General features: G+C 34.5%; 1 protein-coding gene across 2 annotated transcripts; it reads left to right on the top strand.

Annotated features, from left to right (window-relative positions):
* Positions 1-171: 171 nt before the first annotated feature.
* LOC101742011 (uncharacterized) lies at positions 172-18811 on the top strand. Of its 2 annotated transcripts, none has more exons than XM_012689718.4 (10): positions 172-705; positions 1916-2977; positions 3584-3970; positions 4475-4618; positions 5066-5182; positions 5661-5773; positions 6828-6896; positions 7660-7827; positions 11146-11267; positions 13027-18811. In XM_012689718.4, the coding sequence occupies exons 1-10, from the start codon at positions 447-449 to the stop codon at positions 13229-13231; spliced, it is 2646 nt and encodes an 881-aa protein (XP_012545172.2). In that variant the 5' UTR covers positions 172-446; the 3' UTR covers positions 13232-18811. The 2 variants fall into 2 exon arrangements, with proteins under 2 accessions (XP_012545172.2, XP_012545173.2); XM_012689719.4 differs by having other exon boundaries at positions 183-705; positions 5069-5182.
* The last annotated feature ends 1348 nt before the right edge of the window (positions 18812-20159 follow it).

The following is a 20159-nucleotide window of genomic DNA, read 5'->3' as shown; positions in this document are numbered from 1 at the left end:
TTCATAAGCAGTTTGAATTCGTGTTTCAAGTTAAATGGCGGTTTTCACTTTTATTATATATTATTTATGCTCCGGTAACAACAACAGCCAATAAAAATAATAAATTAAGATTTGGCTAAAAGACTATTTAGCCAAGGCATAAAATAACAACAAAAAATCTCGAAGTGACAGATGTTTACGCGCCAAACAACAATGGTGGCTGAACAACGTTTTAACAGATCTTTAATTTGCAAGTTTTTTTAAGAGTTCTACAATCGATAGAATCGTCTATAAGTATTCTAATTTATCAGAGCAACTATTCAATATGTCACGCACCAAGCGTCTGTGTACCGCAGTGTAAATTTCAACATAAAATTATTGTGAACTTTATCGGCGTGACCTGAAACTTCGATCGCGCCAAGTGTGATTTTTAACTCTTTACATTAATAGTATATGTGACCATTGTCATGGCTGCAATTACACCAAGGCGTTCTACTCGTGTGCCTCACACGCACACGCCCAAGATGTCTGAAAGGAAGAAGAGTTTGTTCCAAAGTGAACTTGAGGCTTCGAGGGAGTCTTTGACGAAGCACCGCAGATTGCCGGTAGTGGATAGCGAAAGTGACAGTGAAGACTGCGATCTTGGGATCATCAGCACACTAGATTCCAGTTCTGGTGAAGAAAATGAACCTATAGTAATTAAAACGCCCGAACGACGCCTTGGAAGTAAGTACGCCTTTTTTCTCATTCAATTTATCGTGTACAAATACATAGAAAGTCAGAGTAAACTAAATAAAAGACTAGACGTGAATATGATATATTTTAACACATGTTCATTTCCAGTAGGTTATAGATTTCAAGGTCTGCCTGTTGCATTGAATACACACAGTTTTCCTTATAAACAACACAAGTTTTGACCATAAATAATGATTACTTGATATCAAATTTGTCAATAGTCGCAAAAACAAACAATTTTAAACTTTTAAGTAATGATTGCCTTAAACCAAATTTGTTAAAATCTAATACTTCAACACATTTTTTTTGTTATGGGCATGATTATAAACCCGCCAACAATGCATTTCAATAATAAAACAGAAGTTTCTCATGAGAACCTATTAAGTATGTTATTACGTTCAAAATTTATTTTAAAGTTTTAAACTAGTAAACCCCTAATGGGTAATAAAATTAACATATAAAAAAGCAGTATAAAAACATGTTAGATAAATGACTTTAACCGACTTATACTCGACTCATTTGATGTAGGTAAACAATGCATTCATAAAAGTTATCAATTAAAATTTTAAACTTTGTAATATTATTAATCCAAGTTTCTTTGATGACATAAAACCCAAAAGTAAAGCTCTAGTTTTTTATAAGATTAGTCTGTACAGATGGTTACATACCTTGCCTAGTCCCTACATTCCAATTGAAAGTGTGCAATGCCCATTATACAATTCAATTAAGACTCCAACCTTTTGGCCCAAGTTTGATGATGGCTTTCACAGTCGGCTGTGGATTGGTTAAAAAAACTTAGTTTAAGATATAAGTTACAAGATTGGGAAGCAAGATTGTGTGTTTTTGTGAAACATTTATATAATAAGAGACAAATTAGATCTTAATTTTGTGATTTTAGAATATTTGAGCCCTTTTAAAACCTACTGTTCCTCTAGTTTTATATAAAAGTTCAACTGACAAAATTATTATTGGGATTGTTCATTTAATTGAAGATCCTTAAGAATAAATAAAAATACAAATTTTCAGTTATAATTCTCATATCTTCACTTAAATAATATATATTTTTTACAATGGAACAAAAAATTACATGTTAGTTAGTTAGTAAACATCTTTTCCTTGAAGCAATGCATCGTATTCAAATTCCAAAGTGAAATATGTAAAAAAAGAACAATTGTTTGATATAATTGAAAAAACTTTGCAGGTGAGATGAGGTCTCAGACAAGGAATTTTCTCAAAGAAAATAATGAATTGAAGAATTTTATAAAATCCCCATTTACATTGAAAAAATACCAAACTAGAAATATGTGTATGGACTCGAAAAGTACAGGCTCTGTATCAACTCCGGTCACACCTCATTTACAATATCATCCTGGTACACCTTCATCCACCCACTCATGTGCAAGTATCCACACTACTTCATCCACATCAAGCCGAGCTCGTAAAAGCCTGGCCAGTTTAATAGCTGACACTGAGAGTTGCAGTAGCTCCTTAAAAGACCTGAATTTCGATTCGGATTCTGGTACAGATTCAAAGGAAAACACACCAACCAAGTCTCTCCGCAGATCTAGAAGACAGCAAAAGATGACACCGAAATTTAAAAGTTTCAAAGGAATTTTACTGGAACAAAAGAAAAATATTTCACCAATGAAAAATGCTATTGTTTGTTTGACGAAAATGGACATGAGTGGCTTAATGTCGCCTACACAAATGCTGAAAACTCCACACAATACCACAGAAACAATAGTTTCTCCCCCAAAAATTCACAACCGAAGATCTGTAGTAGAAATAGCTGAAAGTCCAGAATCTTGTGACAGTGAACGCAGTCAAAAGCGACTACGGAACGACAGCATGAGTGAAGGTCCTAGCTGCAAATATCCACGACTGGATGTTCCAAAAGCTAGGCTATCTTTGTTCAACAGTGATAGGCTTAAAGAAATACTTTCAACTAAGTCTTTCTATGGAAAATCAAATCCAGAATTGAACACTAATGTTGCTACAAAGATTTCCTATGCTATAGAAGCAACCACTCATCAACGTAGGGCATTATCTCATTCTAATTCAAGTAGACGCAAGAGGAAACCAGGTCAAATAAACCTTGGCGTCAAACACAGAATTCGAAAGCCGAAACATCATAAAAAGAACATTATGATGAAAAACACAGTAGTTACAGCTACTAACTTGGCCAACAATACTAATAATTCATTAATTAGTATGAATAACACAACATTGATAAGTCAAAATTCAAGTCAAGAACTTTTAAATGGTGAGTATTTTGACTGATTTACATTAATCTGCTCATTAGTTTGCCAAAATCACATTAATGAAATTTGTAATGGTTAATGAATGTACAATAATGAAGGACATCATGGCATTCGTTTTGACTTCTGTGACCTGACATGATTATTGAATTAGGGTTTCAATAACATTTAACTAGTTTTGATGTCATGTTAATTATATGTTTTTATTAGGAACATTTACTGACCAATCTTGAATACACAAATGAAAATTATTCAGTTCAATCAATTTTATTCACTTTGTTAATAAAAATAAAAGCTCATAGAATTTAAATTTTACAATACAATGTAAATTGATATTTCATCCTCCTGTTTTTTACCAATAATTTTTTTTTGGAATACAACTATAGTTTATAGATATAATAGAAAGTGTGTATCTACCATAGCTATCCTATATCATGTCAGTTTATTTCAAGGCTTAAGGTGATGAGTCTCCTGAATTAAAATTTAAGAAATTAATTACTAAACATAGTAAATTGTTTTGAAAATATTTATTACTTTCCTTTCCAATAAATATGGTACAAAAAAAATTGCTATTAAAATTAAAATATGTATATTTAAAACTATATTCACAGATAAAGCAGATCCATTCCACACTGAAAAGGAAACAATTGAAGCATTACTAAGCCAGTGGACAGAGGAAGAAATACCAGAATCTGAACTTTCTATAGTGAAACCTGGAGAAGATGTACCATGTTTTAATAGTATTGTCATTGAAGAAACGAGCCAACTGTTTGAACCTGTCACAGCTGTACCTGTTAAAGCTGATTTGCCTCAAGACAATGCTATCATCGTTGAATTGGGAGCTGATCCAGCTCAAGTTAAGCCTCAAATTGACACAAATGTGTCTGATATAGTGATGATGGATGGGCATGTGGCTGATCATGGAAGAGCTCCCAAGTCTGGTGATTATTTACCTGTTGAAGGAGGTTATATAGTTGTCCATGAAAATGCTGCACAAGGTGACACCTAGTTTCCATTAAACTTTTTATACCAAGTGGTTCTTGATATGTTACTAAATATTTTAACAATGCATAAGGCCAATAACATTTATTTTCTAAGGCAATCATACACACTACTAATTGTAGCGAGTGCTTGTTTTAATTCCTCCATTATGGCTGATGATTATCTCAAGACCATACTGGAGTGCGCTCTATTCCAATCGCTTTTTATTGCTTTAAATGCTTGGACGAGTTTACAGCTCACATTTTAGTAACTAACAAACACTGGGTCTGTTACGTACCAGAGGCTGCCAATCAGAGGATTGTATTTTTTTTTTTTTTTGTTATTGCCCTTTTATGCAGACGAGCATACGGCCCACCTGATGGTGAGTGGTTACCGTCGCCCATGGACTTCAGCAATGCCAGGGGCAGAGCCAAGCCGCTGCCTATCATTCCATTAATATATTTTTAAGTATAGATCAATTCGAGAAACAACTTTTTTATAATAATTAAAATATATTCTAGAAGCAGAAAACCTAACAGACTTAGATGCAATTGAACGTGAATTGGAGATGTTAGATGAACAAATATTCAAGATAGCACAGTCCAACAATATTAGTGCTGAAGCTGTACTCAAGTCAACAGAAATAGCCTTTTCAGTTAATAATGGTGAGTAAAAATTGTAATGAGTAATTAATAATAGTATTCCTTATAATTTACAGACACCTAAACCACCTGAACAGCCACAAAAAAGTTTGTGGCGGGTAGCCATCATACAATGCAAGATATTTGACAGATGCTTGAATCTCCCTTACGACATTTTCAAGATAAGCTTGCATATATACAAGTTCCGAACAACAACATTCGGACTGTCGCTCTACCGAGCAATATCACTCGCTCGGTGGAAGATCTTCTCTTTGTCGTTTCTTCTTCTTCTTCTTTGTCGTTTCCTCATTACTGAGGGTCGTGACCACCTTAGTCCAGTTTTTGCACCAGCTTCCTCCAATGTTGCCTGCATTCGGCCTGCTTCATGGCGCCCGGGACGCTGGTGTCGTTTAAGCATCCCCAAAAGTTAGATAGAAAATATTACCTAATTAAAAAGAAACCTTTTTCCAGAAGCAACAGAACAAGTTTCTGGCTCAAGTGCAGCCACACCAGAACATAGTAAAGAACAAAAATTGTTTGCCATCTTCGATAAGCCAAATCCGGGAATTAGCACTCCAACTACTAAAGGTAATTGTTAAGTGCAACACATTCGACCATGTTATCAACAATACCAAACATATACTAGTGAAGAAATTTCTCTTTTTTTTTATTGCTTAGATGGGTAGACGATCACACAGTCCACCTGATGTTAAGTGGTTACTGGAGCCTATAGACATCTACAAGGTAAATGCGCCACCCACCATGAGATATAAGTTCTAAGGTCTCAGTATAGTTACAACGGCTGCCCCGCCCTTCAAACCATTACTGCTTCACGGCAGAAATAGGCAGGGCGGTGGTACCTACCCGCGCGGACTCACAAGAGGTGCTACCACCAGTAATACAAACATCACTTTATAAAAGTAAATATTGCATGCCCAGTTTCGAACATGTGGTATAATAGTTGGGCATAAGCAGAAATATGGTCTTGAAATCATTCTACACTTTACAAACAATTAATTACTTAATAAATGAATCTTTGCATATTTATTTATGAATTGCTTTGCAGAGAAAACATCAAAAAGGTCATTACTGAAGAATATAAGCGATCAGTACGTGATAGACGCCGGTCAGAAGAAGTTTGGTGCTACGCAATGCAAAGAATGTGGTACTATTTATCAGGTTAGCTTCATTTATTTATTTTAGGTCATGCAATACTGCGAGGATGAAAGGCGATATGCAGAAACGACGCGAATGTTGCGATGGATGATGGAGTAACGAGAATGGATCGAATACGGAATTAATATGTTACAGGAAGTCTGAAAGTGGCACCTGTGACAGAGAAGCTGAGAAGTGCGCGTTTGGGATATGTGATGAGACGAAATGAAAATGAGGTTGATAAGAGAGTGTTAACTATGAATGTGGAAGGTTATAGAGGAAGAGGTAGACCTAAGAAGAAATGGATGGATTGCGTGAAAGATGATATGTGTAAGAGGGGAGCGAGCGAAGACCATGGTATGTGATAGAAGAGTATGGAAGGAGAAAACATGTTGCGCCGACCCCAGATGACTGGGAGAAGGGCAGGAGAATAATGATGAATACTTTTTATTGCAAAAATGCCCCGTGCCCATGGGTCGATACCATCGCCCTGCCTGTTTCTGGCATTGTACTATAAATTTGAGACTTAAAACTCATGTTTCAATGTTGGTGTCTGCATTTACTCGTGAGCTCGTCCACCCATCGATGCAATGCAATGCAAATGTATCAAAGCAAGCAAAATGAATAATAGCATTTCTGAAGGTTTATTTCCGTGATTTCTGAATACGAACGAAGCTGATATAATTTTGTAGAAATCGCGTTCTAAAATTATGCATTTCATAATTAACTAACAATCGGCACGCGAAATGACGTTCTCATAGATTCAAGAATTATTAATTCACTACAAACCATTATATGTATCTATATTCATTGTTAGTTGAGTGAATTTAAAGTGTTTTCTGTGCACATAATCCGGTTTTGGCTGCGAAATCGTATATGATGGTTTGTGAATAATACACATCAGTGAGTTCAATTCAAGCTTGTCTAATCACCTAATAAAATAAGTGACTTGTGTGAGATTGCTGTGTTTTCTATCTTATCATGCATCTGATGTAGTATCTATTGTTTTCTAACCCGACCTCTCCATCAAACAAAAATACTAAATGTGATGTAATAAATTCTTCATCTTGGATTTCAGATCGGTGATCCACAAGATGAACACGATCATCTTGTTCATCACAATTCTAGTGACGTACTTAGGTTTAATGTAAGTATTTAAATTTTTCTGCAATTTTAATTTGACTCTCAAAAGCCCAAAGTATTATACAGGGTGTCCCAGAAAGAATGGATAATGGAGTTATTGGGGACTCAAAATAAAAAAATATTTCTTAAGTAGTACCCATATTACGTATTAAAAAAAAAACATTATTTTCCATACTACTGTGCGTTTCTGTAATATACAACAGCTACAAACATATGAAATCCATAAGGTTTTTGGTATTATTTCTACATGGACTAAACTAATGGATATGTACTAAACCATATGAGTAGCAGATGTAATTTTTTGTAAAAATTAATGCGAACTTAAATTTTAATCGTGAAATGTAGTATTTTTATCTGGGTAATTTATTTGGGTACTAACAGTTTTTATTTTATTTTTGTGTCCCTAATGGCTCTACTGTGAGGTAGAGCTATTAGGGACACAAAATTATCTTTCTGGGACACCCTGTATATAAATATTGAGCTAATTCACGTCTTTCCGTTTGTATTGTAGTGTGGGGTTATCTGATTAATTTAATACCTAAATAAATGCCCGCAACCACTACATATATCATTATATATTATTTTACGACATGTGTTATATGACTTTCACAAAAAAAATGTCCGATTTTCAATAATGAATAAGAAACATGTTTTTTAAATCCTTGTGTCACGTAAAAAATCTTAAACCATTCCGCTCCAAAACATATCCTATTGACACAATAAATCCTAGTGGTAATTGTTTCGTATAACTGATCGTATCTCGGCAGGGTTGGAAGGAAGAGTGCGTGGTGGGAAGATTCGGTAGCGGACGCTGCATCAGGATACGCGGCGGCGAACCGGGCTGGAAGCGAGTGGAGGCTGTGTTGTCAAGGATAGTACATCCTCATCTTGGTTACGAGGGATCCCTGCCGCAAGACAAACTGCATGCCTACACTGTTAGTAAATTTTTGTTTGAGTAATGGTTTCGTAGCTTATATAGTGTTACGCGCTGGGGTTCAGAATAAATAAATAAATCTACCGAATTACAAGTTAACTCTGTATTAGCATTTAGAACACTTAAAACACTTTAAAATTCTCAATTCGCTTGTTCCGCTACGCTTCAGGTGATCCGTTCTCTGTTTCGCTTCGAGTAGTTCCGATTACTGACTGACTACGTGCCATCTCTGCAACGCTTTTATAGCCGATATCACATCCCTAGAATTATCGAGAATATTCCACACATTTCTAGTATTGCGTTTCCGCTATATGTCAATAGATGGCGTTGTACTTCTCGAGCGTTATAGGTGCTACTAGATCCTTCGATATTCGTTCAACTATTCGGCGATATATAGCGTTACTCTTACCGGCGTAACAATAGCATACTTGTATACAAGTATTCAAGCACTCACACACAACTAAATACAGCCACACATGACACAACAACTACATGATCTCACCTGAAGTTTTATTAACAGCCAGTGTTATTGTCGATAATTTTTTTATTAAAGCGCGTGTTATGAAAATTACTAGACAAATATAAGAAATAGAAAACCTCATTTATTCATCTTCGTCAAAACTGCAAGTGGCCAAAAACTAATCTCAGTCACGTCACTTAACATACTATTATTTTCATTATCATTATTTTAGCTGTAGTCTACAATAATATTGTTATGAGCTTGGGTCAAGAATAAAATTCGGACAAGTTTTAACTGATTTTAGTGGTCAGAAACAAAATTACAAAATAATTCACAGATATTTTTTCGTACTCACTAGCACTTAGTGTGCACTAGCAGGCGCTCTGTTCAATAGAATCTCTGTTCGAAAGAATAGTGTAATTTATTAATAAATAAATGAGAAAAGTCACACTAAGAAGTGCGCGTTTGGGATGGTATGGACATGTGATGAGACGAAATGAAAATGAGATTGGTAAGAGAGTGTTAATTATGAATGTGGAAGGATATAGAGGAAGAGGTAGACCTAAGAAGAAATGGATGGATTGCGTGAAAGAAGATATGGGTAAGAGGGGAGTGAGCGAAGAAATGGTATATGATAGAAGAGTATGGAAGGAGAAAACATATTGCGCCGACCCCAGGTGACCGGGAGAAGGGCAGGAGAATGATGATGATAAATATAGACCGACAATATGCTGCCAATCAAGAACTAATATACGAATCTGAAAAGATATATTGATAATCATAATTGAGAAGTACTTGTAAGTGCGAGCAAAAACTATGTGGTTAACATTCAAACAAATCTATATATATAAAAATGAATTGCTGTTCGTTAGTCTCGCTAAAACTCGAGAATGGCTGGACCGATTTGGCCTTCGATCAACAATAGTAACTAGATTTCGGGTCGGTGCATAAAATCCGTCTCGTCAAATAACAGCGCACTTGAAATGTGAGCTCTTATTTTGTTTAGTTCACTTCAAACACAGCCAATGTCAACCCGTCTCACAATACCGCAGTGTGTATTCAAAAGTTGCAAAAATAAGGCCCGAAATAGCAATTTAACGGCCGGAATATCTTACTTTCGGTCAGTACATGAAGTATAAACTATATTGTAAGCTTTAAACTTATAAATAATATTAAATTTTGAACAAAATTACCGATTTTTAACCACCGCTACAAATGTTGGCCAAGGCTCGGCCAACACATGGACAAACTTTTGCTTAACAGAACAGTAAATGCATGGAGTAGATTTGTGTTGTAATAATTTTTTAAAATTTGTTAGCAGCACTTCAAAATTAGTTGGTTAAAATTGGTTAATGCTGCTTTTGTGTCTGTTTGTTGGACTCTCATTAGATACTTAGCTTTCCATTTTTATTTTAGCTTTCCTAGCAATCACGTGTACAAAATGGATCTCGATTGTCGCCAGAGAAACAAGAGATGACTTTTATAAGTCAGCTAAGATCTCCGCTTATTGACACTGGACATCTTTGGCTTCCGTGCTCACGGCTACTGAAACGTGGCCGAAACATTGTAATAAAAATACCACGCTTGAAACCGTTTAAACGTTGTTTTATTATGTGCACTGGTCGCGAAAACTTAAAAATATATATTACACAAAAACGTAACGCTAATAAAATAATAAGTAATGTATAGATACTAACAAACATACATTTCCAAAACATAAAAAGTAAACAACTAAACTTTTACTTTAATTCATTAATAAATTATTTTAGTGTTAAGCGCGACTCCCTTACCTCCTGTAGTAAATAGAAATCGGCATTTCAAGAAGCAAAAATAAATAAAGCAAAACGATGTTAGTTCTCAAAGCAATTAAGGGAAAAGTTACTTTATTTGTTGCCTGTTAAGATTGATTTAACATTAAAAGTTGTTTAAAATATGTCTTTTTATTGGTAAGTGACAGGAGTAATTTATTGCTTTGCTCGTTTTATGTGACGAATGATCGTAAGTATTAGATAATGTTTTGGAGATTTGTGACTTTATTACTAGGTGCCATAGTTGTTATTAGTTTGAACGTAAAAGTGTTTCAAAACTTTTTTCTCCGTTTGTTAGTAAACGAATGTAGCTATATAAGTATATATTCACGCGGACAGTTTTTGCTTTAATTTTGTACGTATCCCTTTATCTAGTTACTATTGTTGATCGAAGGATTTGGCTAATTTTTGTTTTGAATTAATTGTAGAAGTTCAGAGAAGGTTTAAAAGGTAGATAAATATGAAAATGCTCGGAATTAAATAAAAATAACAATTTTGTTTTTCCTTTGATGTGTCCTCCGTCAGACGAATTCCTTTTGTTTGTTTTAAGTTTATTTTATACAAAAGTTTAAGTCTTTTATTTATCGATTGAGGCACTACGAAGTCTGCCGGGTCAGCTAGTTTATTATTAAATAGTGGTGGGTAAAACGAAAAACACGGTCATTTACTGTAGAATTAGGCAACACTAATGTGTTCATTACGTTTTACGAGGTGTTCAATTACTAAAATGTTAAGCTGGTATTTAACCTAGTAAAACAATTATCGCTATATACATTAGAACAACAAGTTATTGCACTAAATGAGAAACATGTGTATCATGAATTTAATAATATCACCGTCACTGTCTATCAGAAGTTGCAAATTTTATTGCAGTCCGAAAAATTACCGGACAGGATGACTGCGGGTACTACAATATACATCGACTAATATGCTGCCTTTTTATTTATTTTTATATAACTTTATTTCACTAGACCGATCCGATTATCATTTCGGAATCGCTGATCTAAACTGTTCAGACAACATTATTTAATTTTCATTCCCTTTATTACAGGCCTACTTATACATCGAGAAGAAACAAATCATCGGTTGCATGATCATGGAACCTAAGACGAGAGCTTACAAGTTCATACCCGGAGACCCGGACTGCTGCAGTGTTGAAGATTATCCGGTGAAGTAAGTTGAATATAAATATTCGTTCGTTCGGATTGTCGATAATCCCGGTCTCACGGATCGTTTGGAACCTCTGGGTCTGCGGAGGGACTTCGGTTCCCTCTGTATTTTGTACCGTATGTTCCATGGGGAGTGCTCTGAGGAATTGTTCGAGATGATACCGGCATCTCGTTTTTACCATCGCACCGCCCGCCACCGGAGTAGAGTTCATCCATACTACCTGGAGCCACTGCGGTCATCCACAGTGCGTTTCCAGAGGTCTTTTTTGCCACGTACCATCCGGCTATGGAATGAGCTCCCCTCCACGGTGTTTCCCGAGCGCTATGACATGTCCTTCTTCAAACGAGGCTTGTGGAGAGTATTAAGCGGTAGGCAGCGGCTTGGCTCTGCCCCTGGCATTGCTGAAGTCCATGGGCGACGGTAACCACTCACCATCAGGTGGGCCGTATGCTCGTCTGTCTACAAGGGCAATAAAAAAAAAAAAAAAAAAAAAAAAAAAAAAAAAAAAATATATATATAAGAATGGAACTTATGAAAAGAGTGTGAAACGTTAACGTTAATATGTGTGTGAGAGAAAACGGAAAGAGAGGGAAAAAATAATGACAGAGAAAAGGAAAATGGTGAAGACGGTTAAAAAATTATGGAGGGTAGAGGTAAGGAGAACCGTCTCATATTATGGGAGAAACTTGAAAAAGTGTCCCACTTTCAGCACTAAATAACAGTTCAAAAATCCTCCAGAATGGCGCTAGCATAGGCACAGGGTATGATATGAATTGAGCAGTTGTTAACTGATTGACGTATGCTGAGTTAAGAAATTTAATATATTTAATGACTAGAGTAGTTAGTGACAGTGTAATATACAAGACCTTAGATGTTTACGTAGTCCAAACTAATTTCGTCAATATAACCTAAAATTATTGCTGTGGTAAAACGTGGAGACATCGATTGCATTTTCTTATCAGCTTTAAATAAAATACTTTCTGTGATTTTGTAGTGCTTACAATTCTTTCGTCCTTTTTTATTTCTCTATCTTATTCTAATAACATTCAGCGCCTTTTTTAAAAATTTACCCGATTGCTACTGTAGCGCCACCCTTATTTAGCAGATTTTAACGGAAACTTTTTCACACACAGAGACGGTTCTCCTTACCACCCTCCATATAAAAAATGAGCAAGGCGTAATAAAAGTGTTAATTAATTTTTAAATTACTGTTCTAACTGAAGATTTTAGAACAGTGGAAGTTTTATTTTAGGCGGCCGCGATCCCTATTCTACATATATGTGGTGAAGGGGAAGAATCTGATTGTTGGTTTTATTCGGAGAACATATTCTCTGGGCTCAGCGTAGGCTTCGATCAAGAAACAATGTATTATAATAACAATCGTTTATTAGACAATTAAAGTTAATTGGGTAAAGCAAGTCGTAAGACATTTCTCAGACTAGGGGTCCGTGCGGCGGCTCATTGAGACATAAGTCTTGGTCTCTCAAATGAATGACATCCTTTACTCTGCTCTGTACTGATTACCATTCCTTTTACTGCCCACCTACCGCCAGTAGCCTTGAGGGTTTACTCTGGCTTCAATGGATGCGTGGGCGAGCTCACGGGGCTTAACCTTAGACTAACATTGGCCCTAGCAAGAGCAGCCCTTCATTGAATTTACCACTGGATCGGTCAGAGAAACTCAATGGGTCGTGAACCACTCCGCCATATGTTACCTGAACTGTATAAGGCGACGAAAACTTAAACATAAAATTTGTCGTAGGTGTGGCGTGTCCAGAATATGGACTCACATAAATCATAGAAGGAAAAGCATAGCGTCCCGTCTGCTGGACTGCGGGCGGGCGTCGTTCCTGTACGGCGCCGCACTCCGAGCCGGCGACGTCGCGTTCAGCGCGCCCACCGCCGCCGGGAAACAGTTCGCCGCTAAGTACTGTCAGTGTGAGAATTTTTATGTTTATTTAGATTAAGGAAAATTAGTGAAACAAACATATCGACACTTGAAAGGCAAACGTGACTAAGCGACAATACCTAAACTTTACAGTATACTAATTTAAAGTTGAAATATCTGAAAAAAAATCTATTTTAACGAAACTAGCTGTAGGATTGAAATTATTTTAATAGACCTAGAAATATATATTTTTACGCATCGAATATGGGCATTGCCTATCATTTTTCTACAAAGCAGTTATTGTCGCTTAGTCACGTTTGCCTTTCAAGCGTCTATATATAAAATTCTTGTGGGTGACACAACTGAAATGTCTCGATATAGATAGACCCGTTTTCGACGCCATTAATAGTTGCTCCTAAATGTTACAGAAAATTAGACCTTCAAAATAATTGCGTAAAGAAGTCTATAAAGAAGAGTAGTTGATTGATTAAAACTATACTATGCAAGTTAGCCTTGATGTTGTAATCTATGTTGTAAGCTATACTGCGCTCTCTATCTAAAAAGAGAACATGATATGAACAATAACAATTCTGTTATTAATTATCAATGCACTATAAAGATGTCTATTTATGAAAAGAAAAAAAACAGCAGTCAACTTGCCAACACAAAGAAATGTTTTCGTTAGTCCTTTCGTGCCAGTGTTTTTTTAGTCGTAAGCGAAATGTTGCCACATGAAAATGTTTTAGTGTTGTCATATTTTTAATTTTTAACTTCACCGGTAAACACTAGTCCTATGTGTATGCCATATTATGGCCTTTGTAAAGCTTAATATAATAATATGTGGAAAGCAAATAAAAATAAATTGTTTTAATAATACTCGTGTTTAGAATGTTTTATGGATTCGAAATAGTTACAACTACTGGTAGTTTTTAAATAGTTTTTTTTTGTAGTTCGATGCCTCCAATGAACACTGCTCTAACTCCAAATTCGTAAGTTTACAGGAGGTGAGTTTAAACGAAAAAAGTTGGTAAAATCTTTATTATTGCAGATATATTTATGGTTTTTTCTTGTGTAACTAGCTTATTTACTCTTGCTTCGAACCCCATTAATAATGAATTTGTAATACTTTTAAAATAGTGAAGCGATTTGCGTGAAAAACGAAAATTTCAAAAATTTGGAGGGAGGATTGGAGGCATCGAGTTTAAGACTCTTTATTGTACTATAACGGTAACTACAAAAACAAATAGTTGTTTTTACAACAAAAAATCTAATTATATTTAATGTATTTTTGATAAAGTATTTTACTTATTTTATGCTCAATTATTTATGAATTACAAAAATGATAGTTTAATTTGATAATTTTCGAAGTGAAATTCATGTTGTTTTAATTGTGAAAAGATCTGAATTTCATTTTTTATTCACTGTAAATTTAATAAATAAATAAAAACAGTAGGCAACCGCATGGCTGTGCCTTTGGTATTGCTAAAGTCCATGAACGCAGATAACCAACCATTTACCACCATATGGGCCGTATGCTCGTTACTAACAAGGGCAATATTAAAAATTCTATTATAATTTTGAACAATAACTCACATGTATTAGTATGTTTTAAGTAGCAAATGCAGTTTGCATTAGTGATGTATTTGTAGCAATTCTGATTAAGTACTATTGAATGAAAGGGTGCATATGGGCTCCGGTGACAGCTTTACAACAGGTGGGCTGTGAGCTCATTCACCTATATAGGCAATAAATGTATAAAATAGTACATTGTGCACCAAGGGAGAAAAGTTGGAGATTTCCCAAACACGCTGGAGGAAATGTCTAACTTTTCTCCCGCAGTGCACATACTATTTTTTCTCCTACCAGGCCGAAAGTTCGTAAAGTTCCGAGCCGGGGTCCAGGGGCGAAGCCCTGGCCGAGGGCTGGGGGGCGGAGCCCTCCCGTAATCATAAAAAAACAATTTAACTGTTTTTTAATTTATAAATAAACTACTACTGATTGAGTAAGAACTGTCTGATGAACTCATCTTTGTTTAATACTTCACTATTAAATTTTATTGCCTTTTGTTTATTTCACTTTTGCACTAAACACAATATTGCAAATTACTCGAGCACAACAATGGCGGAGAATTTTAGGTGCGTGAGAGCAGACGTAGACACTAACGCGCATGCGCACTTGTTAGTACCCAGGGAGGAAAAGTTACACTTTCTTCCCCTGTACAGCGGGAGGAAAACCGAACTTTCGGCGTAGGTAGGAGAAAAAAGACATATCATAGCATCAACAATCTATTAGTACAATAATTTCAATATCAATGAAAACACTGTGCATTGAGTTGTAATTTTACAGTCGATATTTGACTGATTTTAATGTAATTATTGCTAGTTTTGATAAAAAAAAATTTTTTATTAAGGGACCAATTTTTAGTATAGTATTAATTTAATTAGGACACAAAGTGCCAATGTTTAGTTTTATGAAACATTGTATAATTATACCTCTGATTTGATTGAATAATTAATTAATATTTGGATACATATCAATTCTGACCAATATAAGGTTACGTTTTTTTTTTATGGTTGTTTGTCAGCAATGTGTTATTTATGTTTGGTTTGAATTTAAATATGTATGCCGATATTAAATATGTAGCTTAGATCTAAATTAGAATACAATGTCATAAAATTATTGATGTTAGTCACTCAAACTTACAAAAAAAAAACTTAAATAATTATTGATATTTAGGATTTTTCGAATAATTATATATATAGTTTAAAGTTAGAATCATTCACAAGTTATAAATACGATTTTGGTGTATTATTTTTTGACATCGGACTCTCTGGTTCTATTGTCGTGAATTCCGTTTCAGATCTGGAAACACTATAAATATTAATATCATTAATAATTATTTATCAGTGGCGTAGCGACCTTAATTCGCGCCCGACACAATACATATTAGTGGTATGTACATTTTTCATTTTTTTATTTACGAAGTAAGATTTATTTTGATACTGGCACTAAATTTAAAATATTTTTACAGAAATCAATAATAATTATAATAAAAATAAAAATTATCCAGTATTTTTTTTGGCGCCCCTTTGTGAGTAGCGCCATGGGCGTGATGCCCCCTTGTCCCACTCGCTACACCACTGTCATTAATATCATTAATATATAGTTAACCATATTATTATTAGATTGTCAGATGTCAATGAAAAAATCGAATACAAAAAAAATTAACTTCGATAATCGATTTTTTCTAATAAAATCCATCCCTAGTAAAATCACCGACAGCTGTTCTGCATATCAAGTTATATTTAACAAGAGACTATTTCGTTCGATCTCTTCTGATATGTTCTAATGAAATTTGTTAGTATCGCTAAATTTACTTTGCCGAAATAGGGATGCCAACGTATTCTGGAAGAATATTCATTTGTATGTATCCGAATAGCATTAGTAAGCTTTTTATTGTTAATATTCGATTTAATTAAGGCTTAATGTCGACCCTAATGTCGTATTCGGGTTTCGTTCTTACCTCAATTTGAATTATGTTTTTATGTCTTAAAATATTATTTTTAGTCAGTGGTGTGTGTAAATATTTGTCGAAAATAATGTAATGTCGAATGTTCATTAAAGTAATAGTGGTATTAATTTCAGTTAAGATTTTAAATACTCCAATGACAGATAGGACAGAAGTGGGACTTCTTTGGCGAGAGAGAACTTTTTCCTATCATTTGCCTCATAAACTTGCTTGTCTTGTTAGATTTACATTAAACTTAGGTTCGATCTTAATATTTTCCTCTCGCTCTTAGGCAGAAGTTTAACTTCAACAAAAAATATTTTTACTTATAAAAAAACCTCTCAGTATTAGTGAGAGGATAATCACTAGCAGCTTTTTCTACCCCTAATTGGCTGCTCATGTGTTTCCAAAGTACCATAATAACAACTAAAAGCCCTTTCATTATAATGTTTATCTAAAAATAATCTCAGTTTAACTGTGCTGTGGCGTGCTTTTAATCCTGAAGTGGTACAGAGACCTTACAAGTCATTTCTCGAGACGGTTGGCGGCATTTACTTTAAAGATGCTTATGGCCTCTGGTAACCACTTAACTTGAGCTCTTCCAAATTTCGATTCTATTCCATCTAAGCAATAATAAAAAAACAAGTCTTTTTCTGCGGCGACACATTAGTAGGTTCTGGTTTTATCGATTCTAGTGCTCTAATGTCGAACCAACCCTATTATGAGTGACCGACCATTAAATATTCGTTTGCCCATCCATTAGTTGCAAGCCAAAAACTTTTCTAACTTATACACTACTAGCGACCCGCCCTCGCTTCGCTTCGGAAACTGTAATTTATTATTGATTTCGCCGCTATTTAATGTATGTTATTATACATATAAACCTTCCTCTTCAATCACTCTATCTATTAAAAAAAAACAAAATGTGTGCAATTCACACGTGGTAGAAGTGAAACCTTCCAAAATTAAAATACAATTATCCTAAACGTCTTAAGTATATGTAAAATTTTGTCATTAGTAAATAATTGTAAGGTAGCGCCCTCTGTGAGTTGATATTTTAATTTCACGTATAATCCTAAATTAAAATTCACTACAAGAGCTTTCATACACACGTTAGTATTAAAAAAACTCACAGATGGCGCTGTATTAAATAGTATGTATATTTCTGTCTCATTCTTTTGTATTTGTGTCTCTTACCTGTCGTTTTTTCCGTTGCATCCGGTTTGAAATCACAACGATTCTAAAGAAGCTTTCACTTCAAAAACCGCATCAAAATCCGTTGCGTAGTTTTAAAGATTTAAGCATACATAGGGATATAGGGACAGAGAAAGCGGCTTTGTTTTATACTAAGTATGTAGTGACTAACACTAAAAAAAATTATTCTAAGATAATTCGAAATTCTTTTCTTCTTCACAACAAACAGCTCTCTAGTGAAGTGTCTGTCGTATGATAAGCGCAACTCGAAAAACTACGCTTATAATTGTAATTTAGTTTTTTTAGCTGTGTACATTCTTAGATTTATTGTAATGTTTTTAATTAGTTAGCTACATATTACATGACACATTCCTAATCTAAGAACGATTTCGTTTTTGAACCACATAGCCAATTTTAATACCATTACACGTACATGTAACACAACGAACTATCTTTTTTATCTTTTTTTACATTAGAGTTCACAAAATTACCGGTACATTGAATTGTACATTTTAAAATTCATTATATATTTTGTCAATTGAAATAACTCTTAGCTAGTTTTATATTATATGATTTGATTCGTTGTATTTGAATGTAGGTTAGTTGTTTGTCCCACGCCCTTTAAGACGAAGAAGAAGCGAAATTGTCAATTGTCGTTATAAATAGGAATGACTCTCCAGTGACAGTCAAACTGATAAAAACACGTCCATGTCTGATTGGTGTCGTAAGCATTTATTTTTTTAATGAAATTTTCTATGTATTTTTTTTTATTAATATTTTGGAACAGTTTTAAATTACTTTAAAGTTTACTCAATACGTTATTATTATTCAATTGCATGTCCAAAGATAACTTTGTACCTAGAGATATTGTAATGTTTTCTAAGATTTTTTTTAACAAAGTCGTTTACACGATCGAATACACTGACACATGGAATTTTAAATAAAAAAAAAAAATAAGGTTGTTTGCTTTTTGTAGCCTTCGTTTGTGACGTAGAACGAAAAATGAAAAAAAATATAAAAAGTTCAAAATAAGAACACTGTTGTCATGTGTATTCGTTCACGTAAACAAATAATGTTGTAAATAATATTTATTTTATTATGTTACATGTTTTAGATAACGCTGTCCTTGATGCTATTTTTAGTTTCTTTTTTTTTTCTTGTAAGCATTTACAGTTTTATTTTTCTGAGTATGTTACGATGTCACTGATGTGTGCCCGTTTGTTTGAGTTTGATTTAATAATAATAAAAAAAAGCAATAAATTTTAGTGTATTTCAATTAATTGACATCCTTGATTCCATCCTATAATTGACATACATGACATCCTTGCAAACGATACTATGGTAATACCTCGAATATATTAAGTGTATAATCTATGGGTAATACAGATAACGCGTCTAATCAGTAGTACCTCTCCCCCCCCTCTCTCTCTCACTAGTGTTTCTCTTTTTTTGTATAAATACGAGTCATGGTCGCATTTATGGCCAGTAATCACATCAAATCTGCTATTGTTGATGCAAGAAACATACAAAACAAGAACCAATACATTTAGCAATAAATGTTTTAAGGGGCGCTCTATGTGACCATAAACAAAATGAGTAAGTATAACGAATTGAATCTGAACTTGTATAATAGTAGTCAGGGTTACTGACCACTAGACCACCTGGTGTTGAGACCTAAATCTCATGGTCTCTTAAAATTTTGTGTTTTTATTTATTTATTGCTAAGGTGGGTGGACGAGCTCAGGGGCCACCTGGTGTTAAGTAGTTACCGGAATCCATAGAAATCTACAACGAAAATGACTCCACCCACTTTGAGAAATAAGTTGTAACAGTACAGTACAATATAATCTATCAGCTCGTGTCTCAAAGAGGATGGCGCAATTAATATCAGCATTTTATATTTTTAAATATGGCAATCGTCTTCATTTGATCTCATTATTGCCAGCTTCGAGTTAGTAATTTTTTCAATAATTTATAATAATTTTGTTATATGAAGAACAAAGGGACGTAATATATCAGTACATTGGTGGTTATTTGTTAATACTTTAACTTTTGGACTTCTTTTTGGAAGAACCCGCCTATTTCTGCCGTAAAGCAGTAATGCGTTTCGGTTTTAAGGGTGGGACAGCCGTTGTAACTATACTGACACCTTTGAACTTATACCTCAAGGTGTGTGGCGCATTTACGTTGTAGATGTCTATGGGTCCCAGTAACCACTTAACACCAGGTGGGCTGTGAGCTCCTCCACCCATCTAAGCAATAAAAAAAAAAAAAGAACTACTTCTAGCGACTGTCATTTTCCAAA

Source organism: Bombyx mori, chromosome 20, assembly GCF_030269925.1.
Source record: "Bombyx mori chromosome 20, ASM3026992v2".
In the NCBI taxonomy this organism is placed as follows: domain Eukaryota; kingdom Metazoa; phylum Arthropoda; class Insecta; order Lepidoptera; family Bombycidae; genus Bombyx; species Bombyx mori.
Note: the sequence above shows the minus strand (reverse complement) of the source record. Positions and strands in the feature narration are given on the sequence as shown.